The sequence below is a fragment of the Hippocampus guttulatus genome, chromosome 5, assembly GCF_054856545.1.
Source record: "Hippocampus guttulatus isolate MCC_2025c chromosome 5, RoL_Hgut_1.0, whole genome shotgun sequence".
Taxonomy (NCBI): domain Eukaryota; kingdom Metazoa; phylum Chordata; class Actinopteri; order Syngnathiformes; family Syngnathidae; genus Hippocampus; species Hippocampus guttulatus.
In genome coordinates, this window is record NC_141265.1 from 1,599,680 (window position 1) to 1,618,052 (window position 18,373).

The window sequence follows — 18,373 nt, forward strand, 5'->3', positions numbered from 1 at the left end:
AAACATCCACGCGTAGCGCAATTCCTCAAGGGTGGCAGGAGAGTTAAGAATGTCAAAGAAAAATTCAGGCGTAATTCAACTCAAGTAACTTGCGGAACAGTTTATGTAGTTCGAAGTATTTAAAAAAATTAAAATAAAAAAACAGGATGAAAGAAAATGTTTAGTCACTGGCAGGCTGTGCTCTTTTTTTTTTCCTTTTCTTTTTTTAAAGCGTGACATGGTTAACAGCGAATATGTAGAATCGGAATGCGCATGATTTCAGTCACGTGTCCTTTTTCATCCTCGGCAAATTTGCCAATATTCAATTAAACGCTTCAATGTGATGATGGTGTTTTTTAAACCGAATTGATTACGGGGAAACTCGCTGAGATGTCAATTTATCAACAAAATGAGAACGTCAAGTGCGTCCGACTGAAATTGGAGGTGGAAGATTGAGAAGAAAAGAAATTGAATGCAATTTGGAAGAAGGCGGTCAAGTCAGAAAATACCTGCGCACTTCGGGCCGTCGGGGAAGAAACCGTTGGGGCAAACGGACAGACAGTGACCAAGATGGAGGACGGCCTTCGGATCCTTGCAGCTGTCACAGTGATCGGGGGTCCCGGAACATGATTGACAGTCTGCGTCACATGGAACTGCAAAAGAAAAAAATCCAAATAATCAACTAACCGATCCTTCAAGCAAATAAACTACCACACAACCAATCAATCGATTACATAACCAACCAAAAACACAAGCAAAACTACTAAATACTTCTTCCTTTCATAACTTTGCTGCTGTGAATTGGGAATTTCGCCACTGCGAGACTCATAAAGGTTTTCTAATCTCATCAAATCTAAATGCGCCAACAACCAATCGAGTACAACAACAAGAAAAAATTGTTCAAATTGTGGCTTTCCTTGATATTATGCAAAGTTGAAAATAAATCTTAGAATGTAAATGTTCACCCTCCAGTAGCCCTTAAGCAAATTAAGAAACATTCTTAAACTGATACACAAGTACACACTCACACACACACACACTCAGGCAGGCAGGCAATAGAGAACCTTCCAATCATTCATTTAAAGCGTTAGTTAGCCTGCCAAGCTAAAGCTTCCCGAGGAGAAATGATGAACGGCCAGTGTCGGCTACCGTCGTCTATTAGTCTGCGGCAACTAAATGAATGAATGCTAGGATGAGCACACTGTATTGTGTTGTGTTGTGTTCCCCCCCCCCCGATATACTGTTATTGTGGGCAAGGACATCAATGCTGAGTTTCCGTACACTCGACGATTGCTGGCCGCGGGGATAAATCAAGTTTTCTGAATCTGAATTTCTGAAACAAAGTGTGCGAGGCAGTCACTGGAACGTACATGGACAGCTACGAGCACACGCTTGACAGTTTCTGCAGTGTGGAAATGTGCGCGACAGCTATGGGAATGTCAAAAAACAGTTACTGGGTGCAAGTTAGCAGAATGCGCAAGGTGCGCTAGGCAGTTCTGATTGCTCAACAATTAGTCACTATTACCTTTAAGCCATCTCGAGGAAGAGAAAAATCAATAAGCGGATTGCTCATTAAGAGTTTTGTATATGGCCTCTCTCCGTTGTGGATTTTCACCTATCTGTCGTGTGTTTCAGCATCAGCTGAGCACGGTGACACGGAATGAAGCCTTAAGTGATGGAGAGGGGAGAAAAAAAAAAGTTGTCTCAGGTGTGGTGTCGCTGCCGTGAAAAATGACAAAGAAAAAGGTCACACGCCGTTTATGTGATGGCGCGTTATTTGTTTTTGTCATTCGGTGTCACCACAAGACGGATGACCAATCGTACACACAACAACTTTCAAACTTGGCCTTCAAACTCAAATGCGAAAAGAGACTTCTAAAACCCTAACACAGGTTTTAAACTCAATTATGAAACCTATACCCCAAATGTGTTTCAAATTGTCATTCAAAACCATAAACTGGCTCTAAACGCTGATCTGAAATCCAAAACTCAAAACTCAATCTGAAACTGTCACGTTTGTTTGAAACCCCAGGCCAGGCTTAAAACCCTAACTTGAAACCAAAACCCTTGTTTGTAACATTTCCCCAGGCTAACAGAAAACTTTAATCCTTGTCTTCCAGTTTAAACCCTAATTTTAAACCCCGATCAAGACTTTCAACCCCAACCCTGGCTCGGAACCTCAATTTGAAATTCTGACCCTTGTTTGAAACCTTAATATTTAACCCGTCTTGAAACGCTCATTCGAAACCTTAAGCTTTGCTTTAAACCCTAAGCAGAGCCTTTTTTTTAAAAAATACTCTAACTCTCTGCGTTAATGTTGATTTGCCAGGGTGCAAATGAACATTTCAGTCAGGCATGCGTGCAAATAATGACATACGCTCGCAGTCCACGCATGACCAAACATGACTCATTTGTACACATTACGCTCTATATACAACGTCTGGAAAACATGCGATGTGCCACATAATTCACATGTGAGATAAATGTGAGAATCAAGACGATGTCACTGAACATAATGCTGCATTTATCGACTTTTTACCGTTTCCTGCGTAGTGCGGTTGAATAACAGGCGTACTGTACACAGAATAAGAGAATTCATTAATGAGCATTGCTGCTAATTTGCCGAATAAATCAGCGCGTTGGCGGTTCGCCGAGGCTTTTGCTCCTAACAACAATACGACGCAACGCTGGAGAGATTTAGCCCCTTTGTTTATTTTCCGTAATGAGGCTGTGTTTAACTGTTGAAGAGCTTCATTTCAAAGGCGCCAATAACTCATAAAACCAAATAAGCCAGGGATAATTGTGCGGATGTTCTAGTCTGGCTGTGGTGGATCGCTCCAGCACTCCCTTTCAAAATGGTTCCCAGTTTAAAAAAAAAGAACAAAGATAATGGTACAGTGTAGTTTACATATGCTAGCTAGACCAGGGGTGGGCAAACTTTTTGGCTCGGGGGCCGCATTGACTTTTAAAATTTGACAGAAGGGCCAGGTCAGCACAAGCTATGGTACAAAAACACTGCATTTGTTGACAGTCCATATTAAACATCAACAGAACAAAAGCATGAAAGTACTGTATAAATATACTTTTTTAAATGACAACACTTTTTGCGATACAGAGGTCCTAGGTGGTCGATAAGATCCCCGCCCGCCCCGTGTTCTGCAACTTCAAGTCAATGCGCCACCTGGCGGTGAAATGCCTGCCATTACAAGTCCAAATGAAATGAATGCAATCATTCACATCAAACCTTAATTGTGGACCGACCTTCGGCGGGCCGGATTAAAAAGACCAACGGGCCTGATCCGGCCCGCGGGCCGTAGTTTGACCACCTCTGAGCTAGACAATAACCAGAATGTGGAAATGTGGTCGAGAAGTACCAGCACGTGTTGGAGAGTTATCAAATGCGGTGGAGAGATACCAGGACTTGCTCGACAGTTACCAGGTAGTAGACAAATTCCAAAGTGTCTGAATTAGTAGAATGTGCTAGCTAGTAACTGAAATATGCTAGACAGTTACTCGTATGTAGGAATGTTCAACACCCTTATATCACAAGTAAAAACAGCAACTGGGTGCTACAGAGTTACCAGAAACGACGAGACAATTCATAAAGTGCGGCAGAGAGTTACCGAAATCTGCTACATAGCTAGCGGCGGAACATGCTACACTGATACTGGAACATGCAAGATGGAATGTATAGCTCTATGCTAAGATGGAATGTAGCTCTATGCTAAGATGGAATGTAGCTCTATGCTAGAGAGTGAGCTGAGTTACTGTAACAAACTAGAAAGTTATCATGTGCTAAACAGTTACAGCGTACAGGACTGTTCGTAGAGAGCTCTCGTTAAATGCTAAACAATTAGCAGAAAGGGTTTGAAATATAAATACGACTGTGCCAGACAGTAACAAAATAGACAGTTTCCGTATCATGCTAGACAGTTAACTTTACAAGTCAGGCATGTTAAATGGTAAATGTTATTTATGTGCCTCAAAAGGTACCATCCATACATGCCAGACACTTACTGAAGGTACCGAAATTTGCTAAAGAGTGACCGGAACGTGCAAGACCGCTAAAGATGCACATCGACATTTATTGGATTGTGGGAATGTGCTCGGCAAACAGCAAGAAAGCGCAGTTACATGTTACACAGTACCATAAGAGAATATGTGACAGCTAGCAGAATGTTTCTCGACAGTTCCCGGCATGTGCTTGACGGTAACTTGAGCCCGACACCGGAACAGACGAGCCGAGTTGGCGCCTTCCTCTTTCTCGTCAAGGACAATTGTCTTTTTGTGCGTGTTTTATCTCCAGCATCAACTCTACCCGACGATGTCCTTTTATTTATCCTGCTCGCTCTCCTCTCAGCTCGCTCGCACACACACACACATACCCTTCTTTCACTAAGGTTATTTACACTTTTTTTGGACGGCGCTCAAAGCAGATCCAGGTGCGTGTGCACAAGCATACACAAACACCAACACCCACACACACACACACACACATTAACACTCCGAACTAATATTCAAAGCATTCCTGTTTGGCGTCTGATAAGATGCAAGGTTGAGATTTGGAGTGAAAAGATTATTTTTCCTCTTGTAATGGGGACTGACTGACAAAAAATGAAAATACATTGACACTTCCACTACCTTTGACAGAAATTAACAGTGTTTCTGTTTAGAACTGCAATAGCTGCTCCAGTAGAAGGTTCCCAAAACGTGTTAGACAGTTACACGGTCATGTTCGACAAATGACTGGAATGTGCTCGTTACCAGAACGTTCTAGACGGTTCCTGGAAGATTCTAGTCACTTACCAGAGAGTGATAGATTGATAACAGGATCGTACGACAATCGACCGTTAGAAGAGTATACTATACAATTACGATAATAGGCTAGATGTTTACCAGCGACTGGAAGACGTTTCCCAATTACTGAAACACATTAGATGGACCAAAATGAGCGTGACAGTGACCAAAATGTACTTGAGAGTTAACGGAGCATGCGAAAGAGTTGCGTGCTGAATAGTGAGCAGACCGCACTAGACGGCAGACTAACAATGTCTGGCATTTACCACGACACACTAGAAAGCTACCAAAATGTGCTTGACATTTACCGGAATATGCTAGACCGGTACTGGAATGTGCTAGCTAAACCAATGTTGGATCACCCACGACAGTTACTAAAATGTGCTAGACAGTTATAAGAACATCCTAGACCAGGGGTAGAGAACTCGGGTTCCTCGAGAGCCATCTCCTGCCTGTTTTAGATCCATCTCGACTTGATCAGCTCATCAGCAAGTTCTGTCGAGGCCTAAAACCATCATGAACAATTGAATCAGGGTGTGTTGGAGTAAGGAAGGATTGAAAACAGCTCTTTCAATATATATATATTTTTATATACTGTGCGTGAGTAGCTCCTAAACCTGCTGCGTCGCCTTCAAACGACCTGCTCGAGCCTTGATGTCGATGCAGGAAATCAGCACATTTACTGCGCAAACCGCAAATATGTAAAGTCGACCTAATCCCAAGGCGCGTGGCGAAAAGTTCCTCCGGGTTTTCACGCGGCGCGACTATCGATAACGGCACCGACCTCCTTAAAAGACTCATTATTATTTACCATGGCTGCTGATTTGCATAACAAAACGACCACGGAGAACAGACAAGGGACCTTTCGCTGTCAAATCCAACTTGACAGGCAATCCTTTGTGGCACACGCACACGCACGCGCATACACTCGCATGTGCAATTGACCTTGGCGACACTGGGGGCAGCACCGTCCCTCCATGGCGACGACCAAGGTGCCCGGCGGGCAGCTCGGGCAGGACGGCAGGTAGCAAGTCACTCGGGTGTTGCGGCACTCGCACTCGCGGCAGCTGGCATCGGTCCAGCGATCCAAGTCCTACGGCGACGACGGGTAGATTCAATATTTATGGAGAAAAATAAGCTTTCACACTGACGAACATGGTAGACTGTTGCCAGAATTTGTGAGACGGTTACACGAACACATACGACGGTACAAAGGACGATGCAAGATAGTTACTGGCGGTTTTCAGTTACCGTCTTTTGTTTTTTTATCCGCTTTATGTACTGCTCTGTAAAAGCAAATCAGTCATACAGTAAGGCCATTGTCCTTTTACCTTGTAAGATTGTCCTTGGTGCAAACAGGACGCTTTCTGCGAGGAACACTGTGGACAGCACATTGCTGGAGGGTGAACCAACTCTGACCCCTAAAGAAAATAAATAAAGAAAAAGAGAAGTTTCGGAAAAATGTGAAAATTTGCCTGGCAATGAACGACCTTCAATACACTCACCGTCCTAAGATCAAGTCGGTGCAATTTGACAGCTGTAATTAGCACCGCAGGATTAATGAGATCAATTAACAAGAACAATTCTCTGGATAGAGAAGCCAGGTGGTTAAAGCTACTGTAGGTCCCAAGTATGCAGAAGAATGGGAATGTTTTCATCACAAAAGTAAGAAAACATCTTCATATGAACAACAACTATCACACATTCAGAAAGGGAAAATAAATTTAATTCGGATATATATTTTTTTTTTATATTAGACAGTTCCAATGACCAAAAGTCATCAGACGTGAGGAAATAAATAAATTTTAACATCTTAGTGGGAACCAGAAAAATCCATTTATCACCGACATTTGAGTTTGTCTCCGTACAAATGGCAAAAAGAGCCCAAAAACCAGAACTTTCTCTCATGAAAAACACAGCGAGCAAAGGAAGAGGAAAAATCCACCTTTCTCGACTTACAACGTTGCTAATATTTGTCAACTGTGCGCTTGTGAAGCCTTTTGAGACTTGTCTGTGATTAAGGGCTGTCCAAACAAACTTGGCAAAAACATCGGAGGAAGCTTTGACTTCAAACTTATTTGCCAGCCAAAATTCACGCCTTCCCTAATCGTCTTAACCCGCTTGTTTATTTTTCCTTGCTAGGCCTCTTTAATGATGCTAAACGTCATCTTCATTTGGCCGATAAAAAGACACGCATACAAAAAAAACAAACAATAAAAGCACAGTGCACTTGTGCATAAAATAATTTTTGTGCTACCTAATGGGCTTTTTGGATGAAAGTGCGGCCGATTTCCTCCCCGACACACACACACACGCGCACACACAGAGAGAGGCACAGGTTTCATCCACTCTCTCCATTTGAGTCACTTTGGCTGAGTTAATTAGCCGAAGTGGAAGCGGCCAAGCGTTTAAGTGCAAATGATTCCCCGTCCGTCCTCCCGCCGCAGCGACTGTGTAACACGGGCCGCATATCACGGCTAAGACTAAGATCATAAAATATCAGATCATTAAATTGACACGTTGACGCGTAAAAATGACGATGATATGACACGTTATTGATCCATGAAACATGATGTAAATGTGTATGAGAAATTTGTTACAGGGACACGAACCAATCAACCAACCGTCAATGTGACGAACTACGATCCACTTAGATTGTATTGTACATGCCAGACATTTCCTGGAACCGTGTTAGACACTTACCTGAATGAGCTCTTTCCGTTAGTTACCGGAAAGACATAACTGCAATTCAGTTAACGAGCGTACTACACAATCAACTATAGACAGTAACTGAAATGCGCTGTACGGTTGCTAGACAGTTATCACAATGTGCTAGACAGTTGTCAGAATGCGCAAGTCTGTAACCACAAAATGCTTAAGACATTTACCGGAAGTCACAAGAGGGTCATGAGGAGCGTGCCATACAATGACCGGGCAATCATCTAGTGAAATGTGTTAAAGACAATTAGCAGAATGTTCTAGGCCACGAATGAAACATGCTTGAAAATGACAAGAATGTGCGAGGGAGTAATGTGCTACAAAGCCAGCAAATGTTCTCTACAGTAACCAAGTACAACTCCCCGAATGACTGATTGACTAACCAAATGGATCTGGTAACTGCCCCGCTGCGAGCTGACTTGTAACTTGTCTTGTGAACAACGCAAGCAACTGTAGCTAGCTAGAACTGGCTAGCTAGCTAGCTAGAACTGTAGTTGACTGCAACTTATAATGCAACTAAAAAACTAACCACCACGCCACGCGATCATTTGACCGAATGGCAGTACATAACAGGTGCCTTCATATTTTCAGTTTAATTTTCAGATTACATTAAAATAAAAAAATAAAAATGCGTCTTGACTTTGAGCAGGGGGTGGGGGGAAGGTAATGAAAAGCATGAAAAGGTTTGTTCGCTAATCCCATCTGAGGCCATAAAGAAATACATAAGTTGAAATGAGCACAACAAATCGAATAGTCGCTTGAGAAGGTCCTTGGGCTTTGTCGGGAGTTCTCACTTGTGTGCACAATTGACAGGCGGCGCGTGTGCTCTGACGCCACCCAAAAGGCTGGATGCAACGTTTCAGAGGAAGATGACGGAAAATAGCCCTTGAAAAGCAGCAGCTACGACTTGACCTCCATCAGTTCATATTTGGAAGAAGCGTCATCAAGTTGCACACTATCTCTCACTGCCAGTCCAACAACGCTTCAACTTATTTCATCTCGCTGGACACGCTTTTTAAATACTATTAACATTGTGACACAACGTGACCTGCGGTGGTGGAAGTTAATTTATGAAGCCAAGCTCATACTTTCCATGCAAAGCAAACACGCGGACCTCTGCCAAGGCCTAACAATCCTAAACATTGAATCACAGAGTCGTTTGACAATAAACAAATAAGTAGACAAGGATTTCAAGCATCCAATCTTCAGCCGCCCAAACGTCCTCTTCTTAGCAACCACCGCAAAATGTTTAAAAAAGGACATTTACCTGCGGGCAGCGGAGGCGAGCGCACTCGGCCTTGTGGCAGAGGACTTGACCGCGGCTGCACGTGCAGAATTCGCAGCCGCTGGCGTTCCACATGTCGCCGTGGTAACGCACATTGCCCTGGTAGAGGCAGCTTCCCCGGGCGGCGGCGCACTCGTCGCAGCACCGGCCGGCGCGCCTTACTTTGGTCTCACCCTGCCAAGAGCAAAACCCCGTTTGAGTGACAAAATCACCCCGTTCGATATGATTCAAATACGAGTCAATCTAATTTTCGCTCCACTGACGATATATTATTCAACCCGGTTCGATTACCTCCAATTGTGATGTGATTCAATTCTGTTACAATGTGATGTGATTCACTCAAATTTCGATTTGATTTCCTCCAATTATGATATTGTTCATGCGATGTGACATTATTAACCATTAACTACTGGTAATCATGAAAAAAAAACCTCGGATTCAATCCGATTCTACTCCGATTCTACTCCAGGTTTGGTATCAGTCACTTCCAATTGTGAGGAGATTCAATTCGAAAGGGACGGGATATGATATGATTCACTCCAATTCGGAGACTGCACAGTAAACTTCAATGACTCCGTATTCGATATGGTCCGATTGAATTTTAAGTTTCACACCAATTGAAAAACGAATCACTGTAGTTGGAATGGGATTCGTTTCACGAAAATCGTGACACGATTGAACACAATTCACTCCACATGGGATACAATTCACCCCCCGTTAGCATGCATCGGTTCTTTAACATCAATTCAACATTTCTTTCATGATTATAATGACTGATTTTCAGACATTAATGGAAGCGATTTCTGCTTTTTCTTTTTTCTTTTTTTTTGTTGTGGTTCTTTACATGCGTTACGTGATGTACAGCAGTGGCAATTCATTGAAGTAGCGTGACATTTTTAGAACATTTCTTGTCACACACTTTGATGGACGACAATTGCGGCTGTCGCAGTGCCGGAAAGAAGAAAGTGAGATTGAAGTCGATGCACAGCATGCGGCCACGTTCTGAATTTTGATTAACGCCGGCCAGCCGGCCGGCCTGCCGGGCGGCAGGCCAGCGAGTGAGCTTGTTAGCAGCACACCCCCGCCACTGATCTCCATCATCCCGGAGGACATTTTCACACATGTGTTGCACGCGTAAGAGGACATGATTGAAGCTCCGCGCTGACTTCCAACCCTGAGTTCTACTTCGTTAGTTTCGCATCTTTGATATGGCACACAAAGTTGGCACTCGAAGGATAGCTAGCTAACTAACTGCGCGAATGACTAACGACCTGGAACTAATTAGCTAGCCAACTAACTGCACGAATGACTAATGACCTGGAACTAATTAGCTAGCTAAGTAATTAGTTAGCTAACTAACTGCGCGAATGACTAACGACCTGGAACTAATTAGCTAGCTAACTAACTGCGCGAATGACTAACTACCGAAATGTATCAATCGATTGACTTGCAAACAAAACAACGAACAGAAGAGCCCGTTTGAAGGAGGCGTTGTTTTGATCTATTTCCAAAGCTGAGTTGTCAGGTCATGGCAGTTTGATAATAATAATCCAATGAATAAAATTAGGAATTATGAATGAATAAAATCCGCCCCAGAAATTATTGTGTCAGTTGTTGTGTGACAACATGTAAAACTGCCTCTCTGGCGTAACTGCGTCTTTTTATTACATTTGATTGCGTGCTCATCAGCGTGCGCCTTCCCGACGCCTTCCTAACGAGGTACCGATACAGACAAAATTGCTTACAACTGCAAATTAAATGTCAACTGTTGCATGCGTGTGTGGGAGAGGGAGAGAGACTGAAACAATTCCACAAGGGCTTGCACCGCAATCTATTTGCAGAGTCGCTGTGTGCATCCAAATGGAGGAGGATCTGCTCACAGCTGAATGTCAATGCGCATCCCTGTATAGAGTGTCTCTATGTCCATGGTATGTTTTTTTTTTTTTTGCTTCCATTTGGTGTCAACACAGACTTACATTTCACGGAAAGATGCCATGAGCGTGAGCTATGGTAGGCCATATATGTATGTGTAAGGGGGGGGGCAAACACCCACAGCAGTGATACGGCAAAAAACACGGGGGTCACACAAACATTAAACTTGAGGGCCGCAAAAGTCATCCTGCAGGCCACAGATAGCCCGCTGGCCATGAGTTTGAAACCACCGGTCTAGTACCTTGCGATACTTGTTCAGTGCATACTGTACTGTAAATATCAAGCGTGTACTGGTAACTATCTTGTCTTGCACTGACCATTGATTGTTCAGTGCTGTCTAGTACAAACTGGTTTAATCACAGAGTGTCTGCGTGTGTGTGTGTGTGTTTGTTGTGGAACATACGTTGCAAGGATAAACAATTGTCCGCTCTTCACCGCCTCACCATCCTGTTTATATTCCGATCTGTGTGTGTGTGTGTGTGTGTGTCTATAATTGTGAGAGTGCATTCATGTTTGTTTGTGTGAACACTGTGTACACACTCACCATATCGCAGGTGACCGGCCGGCAGGTGTGCGTGTGACATTTGGACTGACCACGCTGGCACACGCACGTGGTGCAGGCGTCCTTTTGCCACTGCTCGCCGTGCTGTCAACGCGCACACACACACGCAAACGCAAACACCATCCCACGTTAGATTTTGCGTTCTGAGGGCTACCGAATGAAGTGATTTTACCTGGTACTGCTTGCCGGCAGACAAGCACGGGTTGGAGACGCACTGAGGACAGCATTGACCAGGCTGGATCACCAAGTTTTCATTCTGAGCGAGAGCATAGGTTTTTTTTTGGGGGGGGGGGAACGACACAAATTTGCCGACGCCTCACAATTGGCATTTGCGGCAGACGACGGCAACAATGATTTTGCATTCCAAATCGACCGACGGACGGCAAAGTGCGAAAGGGGCTACGGCAGCTTGTGTGGGAGACTCACGTGTTGGCAGACAAGTCGCGGGCATTCGACCACCGAGCATCGGGCGTCGCCGTTGTGGCAAACGCATCTGGAACACTGGCCGGGACGCCACTCCTCGCCATCCCTGTACTCGGAACCCTCCCAGGAGCAAGACTCTGACACACGCAAACGTGGTCATGAGAAATGGAATTTGGTAGTCAAGCCGATCACGAGAAAATGCCGGGCCCGAAAAAAAGACACAGGAAGTCGATCGATCATTTTACTTCAATGATGGCGTCACTTTGTCCATTTTCGGGATCCTTCAAATCGTTATCAAATTGGACCGATGTGGAATTCAGAAGGCATGCCTATCATGAGTAGACCCACCGAAAAAAAGTCTCAAAAAGCCTTGTCCAAAAACACACAAGAACTCTGCTATTTTGATTTGGAGTGGTCGGCTTCATCATGTGATGCCAGTTTCACTTAGCAGCATTCGGATTCGTTAGGCATGTCTTCCATGAGGAGACGCACAAAATGTCTCAAGTGGGCCATGCTGGCAGGAATTCTGCCATTTTGCTTCAAAGTGCTTATTTTGGGGTCAATTTGGCCCTTTCCGGCGTATTTCTTATTTCTAATTGTTTAAAAATTGATCCATTGAGGCCAGTTTCACTTAGCGAAATGGAATTTCATCGGCATGTCTACCATGACGAGACTCACAAATATGCTTCCAAGGGCCATGCTCAAAAACACAAAAACATGAAGTTTCTCATTTGGAAGCAGCCGTGTGGGGTCATCTTGCCACAAAAAAAGTCTTAACAAGCAACTCCCCAAAAGATACGGGAAGTCTATCTTTTTCGACTGAAAGCATCCATTAAGCAGGAAATTGCTTCCCCGTGAATCAGAAGTCATTAAAATGTTCTCAAACAATCTTTAAAGAAAAAAACCAAACAAACCACAAATGTGCTATACAAAGAGCTGCAAATGTGGATGAGTCATCCCAGCAATGAGAAGTAAAACTGTTTCGCATGCAAATGACGGACGCGAGTTTAAAGGGAAGTTAAATGTCAAAACTCGCTATTGTTGTTAAGGTGAATGTGTTGTTGAACTCCTCAAAGCTATTTCGAGCGCAATTTGCCCGCACTCCCGCCTGCGTGTGGAAACGGCACAAAACAGCCTCCTGCCTCTTTTCGGCATTAGCATATAAGAGCTCGACTTTGACTAAGAAACGCGAAACTGACGCGAGCAAAATGAACTTATGCGAACGCGTGTCGTCTGGGGTGTGATTTCGATGGCCTCGCAAGTACTTGAGCGGAATAAAGGAAGATTGCTAACCTTGTAAAAAGCGCTGCTAAGGATGAATACGCTCAATGAAAGCCCTTTGGTCATTTTTACTGGGTAAGAAAATATGATGACATCATCATCATCATCATCAGAGGTTGCCAGGAGATACGATGGTTTTTGGAGAATTTTATTCCATGTTTGGAAATTCAGTCTCTGAAATGACCAAGGTGATATTTAACCCCTTCGTGTACCTTATAACCCGATAACATGGTAAGCTGTCCACTGTCGTAAGCGCTGTCCCTAAAAAAAAAAAAGCCAGAATGCCAGTTTCAACTGGCTAACCGGGTGCGCTTACCTCCATTGCGAGCGCACTTCGGGCAGCATTCCCCGGCTGGGGTGAAAGCGTAGTGGTTGTCGGGGCAACTGAGGGCGGGGCAGCGGCGGGGGCCGCAAGATGCCACACTTGCGGAGCACTCGCATATCGTACACGGCGAAGGACTCCACTGACTGTCATGCTGAGAGAAAGCGACAAAGGCACACGGGAATACGTAAGAAATGCGCAGAAAGAACTTCAGCGCGTGTTGTCGTGACTTACGGCGTAAGTGATGCCCTGGTAGTTGCACGATCCCTCGATGGAGGAAACGCACTCCGGGCAGCATTGATCGGCAGGAATCCTCAAGCGCTCGCCCTTTGGACAACACACACGCACACACACATCATCGAATGCTAGACGGCATTTTGGCTAGTGTTGATGTCTCAAGAATTTGTATTTGAAAATACATGAAGTCTACGTTAAGTTTCCCAAATACACGTGCGTTATGTTGTACAGTGTCATTTAGACGTTATTTTACCTTTAAGCTTCATTTATTTCTAGTTTTGGGTGTGACGTGGTGGTTTTAATCGTCAATACTGGAATGGTTGTAAAAGGTCATCTTACTCTCTGGAAGTCACACTTTGGGTTGGCGCATTGGACGGGCGCACAGATGACAACCTTGTCGTGACACGTACACTCCCGACAAGACTGCGGTCGCCACGACGACTTGTCCTGTTGGGAAAGAAAAAATGGGAGAACAATTGTTAAAAACATGGGAAAATATCACCGTTACACACGATGGACAAGTATCGATACAACATCAAACGGGAGTTCAGAACATTTCAATCAATCAATAACTTACTCAAATGTATCTAACCCAATTAATGTCACTTGTTAGTGTCTAGTGTCTCAATTATTAAAAGATTTGTAGGACCGAAACTTTGAATATAGTTTGAAATGAACTACCGTGTGAATAAGCGCAAATACATCCATCACAATTTACAATCCTAAAATCTGATATTGCCGCTCGATCAATAACGCCCCTCGTGACAGCCGTTATTGTGCCCCGTGGACTTTTGTGATGGACGCCGTCTCAAGAGGGCGAACAATCATCTGCAATTCGACAAACCCGCCGATGAATCGAAGCGCCTGGAAACCTGCGCCCAGGCCGACACTGGGATCTTCATGGATGTTTTCAACAGACACAAAGCACGCGTGTGCGCAGATGTTCGCCCTCAAACACGCAATTAAATCCATGTCGATGTGTACATAAATAGAACGCATGGCGTTAGCTTCCCCTCTGCCGGCTCATTTCCATGATTAATTGTCCCTTGGGGGCGGGGGGGGGGGGGGTCCAAGCCCGTCGAAGACGTGCTGCAATTATATGCGTTCACTCACAGGTCACAGCCGCCGTTTATGGAGTTTTACAGAATTGCTGACACCCCAGAAAAAACAAACAAACACTGAATATTACGTTTTAATGTGAATAGAGTTGTATTTTATAAGTGATAAGTTTGGCTCCCCTACAAAGATAGTTTAAAAAAAATAAAAAAAATCACGTGAACAGCGACTTTCCCCTCGCGTGTGTCCGAAAGATAAAAACGGTGTAATTAGAAGAACAGATCAGATCAACGTGCTCTTTAGAACAAAATTATATATACAAAAAAATCGTAAATACAAATGGTGGGTTGCCTACATTGAGCCCTTGAGCATACCGATCTGTAATTGGTTGTTAAGAGTCACATTCATTTACTCATTCAGTACCAGCCAATTCTGGACCAAGTCTGAAAAGACGTTTAAAAACGTCTTTGGGAGTGAATGAGTTAAAGACCAACGATGGGGGGGGGGGGGGGGGGGGGGACGCATGGTTGCCGGATTCATCAATTTCTTCCAATTTAGGTCACTGGGCTCTACGTCAGAATGCGGGTTTTCTTTTCAAATCTTAGAGGGGAACTCAACTGAAAGAGTTTCTTTACCATAAGTTCCTGTACGTTTAGGTTTTAGGCTAGGTTAGGGCATAGGGCTGGAATTGGGCTCGAGTTTGTTTTTAGCACTGAGACTGAATTTAAACATAAAGATAAGGTTAGCGATATGAAGTTTAAAAAAAAAAAAAATCAACCCACTTGGTTATATTTGCATGATTAAAAAGTAGCCCTTACTGAGTCTGGCGTGAAATTTGATGGTGAATGGTTTGGGTTAGAATGTCTCCATTTTCATCACGTACAAAAGAATGAACCCTTGATGATGATGTCATCAAAGGCGCGGAAACCGTTTAAGTGCATGATGAGGTCCCGGGTTAATAATAAGCTGGCTGCTCACGAATCGCTTTCCTTTGCCGCGGCTCAGCGCTCTCGTGTCAAATTAGCGTCGCGGCTAACGGCAGGTGACTGCCTGAGAAAGTCAATCCGTTCCGGACAAAAAGTCCAGAGGACAGCGTTCCAATTACTTTCCCTTGCTGCAAAATGCCATTGACCCTCAAGTTGACCGCAAACACGGACCACCAAGGCGCCAATTACTTGACCTCCGCACCGGGGGGGCCGTAGAGTGGCAATGTTGAAGGCCATACGTAGCTTGCGCCCAATTAGATTGTCCCCACCCGGGACCCGTCACCGGGCTGCGTTGATTAAAAGTCGTCCAGGGTTCATCTCATTTCCCACTCGGAGGACCATTTCTGTCATGCGCTTGATTTCGAAGATCAGCGGTTCGGACAACGCGCCTCCGCACGCAAGCGATTTCAATGGGATAAACAGATCAACAAACGCGGTTGAAAAGGCCTGACGTAGATGGCGTCGATATTATTGTAATTTTTAATTTATTATTTTAATCAGCAAAAAAAAATATGTTTTTTTCAATTCATCGAGGACGTGGAAAAAAAGAATGAAAGCAGGGCATTATTTCAAGTTGGCAGTGCAGAAAATGCACAAACAAATTGATGATGATTCCGTTTCTGGTTTGGTCCGAATCATCTCAGAAAATCGGCAAATGTTTGCAAATGTCTGAATGGGACTCAACACAAAGATAATCACCCTGTTCGTGGAGGACAACAGAAATCGGACAATATTTACTGTTGAAAGACTGAAATGCCAATGATTTGTACAATTTAAAGTTAAACAAGGTTTCCAAATAATCGATTATCAGAATAGTTGTCAATTCATTCAAAAAACATTGAGCTGCCTCATGAACACAAATGTACAATTGTTTACACTTCCTGGAATAACCTCGCGTAATGAGCCACATGGCCCTTCAGCAAGTTAAAACCAATTCCGATCTTAGCGTGGTCTACGGGGTCTTCAGACAAACAGGGAAGTTGTTGTCACGCTACGTATGTTATACGTCAGCCGCCCGGTGGTGATAAAGATATAATTGTTGAGCGTTACCGTCGATTCACTTGCAAAAAACAAAAAACAAAAAACGACTAAGACGACAACACAAGCTCAGGTCTGTCACGAAAGGCGAATCACAAAAATCAGATAACCTGGCAGGCGAGCTAGCAAAAATCGAATCGGCCCAAAATTGCGCTCGGGGGGGGGGGGGGCTGACGATACCTAAAGTTATTACTGAAGCAAATTCAATCAGGGGAAGCGACGGGCAGCAGAATCACTCCAGTTCCTCCCTGTGGAAACACTTGGTCTGTCAAGACCGTTTAACCTGCCCGATCAATGTCAGCAGACTGAAGCTCCCGAAAGAAAGACTCGAAACAGTACAGGAATAAAAGTTTGCTTGGCAGCCCATTTAGGCAGGAAATTAGTTGGCTGTGATTGAAACCAGCCATCTGCTGGTTGCAATGTAGTAAAATCCACAATGTTTCAATCGCCTTCTCATTAACTTGGCTCCGTTCCGAATTTCCTTTTTTACAATTTGCTTAGCCCGATCATGCAGGAAACTGGTTGGGTCTGAATGAATCCTACCGCCAGCTGGTTGCCAAGTGGTAAAACCCACTCCGTTTCCGAAAGGCACGGCTTGCACTTTTCCCGTTTACCTGATTTTCCACATTGCTTGGCAACCCAACTAGGCAGGTGATGCGTTAGGCCTGACTGAATCCCACAGTTGGCTTGTTTCAAAGTAGTAAAATCCTTGTAGTTTATTCTTTGGCAGCCTATCTAGGAAGTTAGGCCTTATGCTCTTGGGAAGCAGTAAAATGACCCCCCCCCCCCAAAAAAAACATAGTCTCCGCCTCATAAATAGACTTGAGGAGTGAGATGATTAATTCAGACGCTATCGTAGAGAAACATCTGCTTGCGTGGTCCTATCAAGTGTATTTATATCGGCGCTCTACACTGGGAGCCACACAGATTATTCCGGTCCACGCTAACCCATTTACCGGGACACAAATAAACACGCGAGACAAGCCCGCCCGCCCGCTCAAAAGAGACGAATGGCGGCTCCTCCACGTTGTCTTTAGAAGGACCGCACTGTACAAATAACGTGACAAACAACCGGGGGAGGGGGAGGGGGGGGGATCTCACTTTCCACCCTTCATTGTTTTCCAATAAAAATGAATCTTTTCTTTTCTAAAATAAAATGCAACTTTCTCATAATATTACAAATCATTTTCCAGAAAAAAAAAATGTGCGCATCACAAACCAAATACTGGACACGGCCTGATGTCAACTCAATTCGTTCCATTTGCTGAGGAGTTGTCGACTCAAGATGGCATTTAACAAGTGTCAAATTGGATACGATGATGTCGTGTTTGGACAACTCTGGGACTCACCTCCGCGAAAATGTGCCACTTGCACCCGCAGGGCGACTGATCTGGCTAACAGCTGCTAGCGTTTAGCTTTTAGGGCTAACAAAACAAAGGCTTCATAATTCATATGCACGGGCAGCTTTTCAAGCAAGGTTTTTCTGTTGACGCGGTGCCTTCGAGGGGACCCTTGAGCCCCCCTGCTCTTTAATAATGCACGGCCCTGCTGCTGTTGGGTCGTCTGAGTCTGGGCAGGAAACGTTTTTTTTCCCCGACTCACGACAATACCATTCTTGCTTCATCTACACCATAACGTAATTTCTTTCGTAACCATTTTCTCTTCTAACTTTCACACAAGTAACTCCTTTTTTCCAACTCATTCACTTCCATGGGCGTTGATATTCATCCACTGGAATCCAACCGGTTACTGCCATA

The 18,373-nt window shown here is 44.2% G+C and overlaps 1 protein-coding gene across 1 annotated transcript in view; it reads right to left on the minus strand.

The window, feature by feature from the left end:
- The window catches only part of fras1 (Fraser extracellular matrix complex subunit 1), a 98,048-nt gene that overhangs the window by 59,173 nt on the left and 20,502 nt on the right, over positions 1–18,373 (minus strand). Inside the window, exons 3-12 of the mRNA XM_086111280.1 lie at positions 13,876–13,983; positions 13,534–13,626; positions 13,294–13,453; positions 11,700–11,833; positions 11,446–11,529; positions 11,256–11,357; positions 8,762–8,953; positions 6,108–6,197; positions 5,722–5,869; positions 489–632 (exon numbers count right to left, since the gene is read on the minus strand). Of these exons, the coding sequence (XP_085967406.1) occupies positions 489–632; positions 5,722–5,869; positions 6,108–6,197; positions 8,762–8,953; positions 11,256–11,357; positions 11,446–11,529; positions 11,700–11,833; positions 13,294–13,453; positions 13,534–13,626; positions 13,876–13,983 (1,255 nt within the window). The remainder of the gene's footprint in view (positions 1–488; positions 633–5,721; positions 5,870–6,107; positions 6,198–8,761; positions 8,954–11,255; positions 11,358–11,445; positions 11,530–11,699; positions 11,834–13,293; positions 13,454–13,533; positions 13,627–13,875; positions 13,984–18,373) is intronic.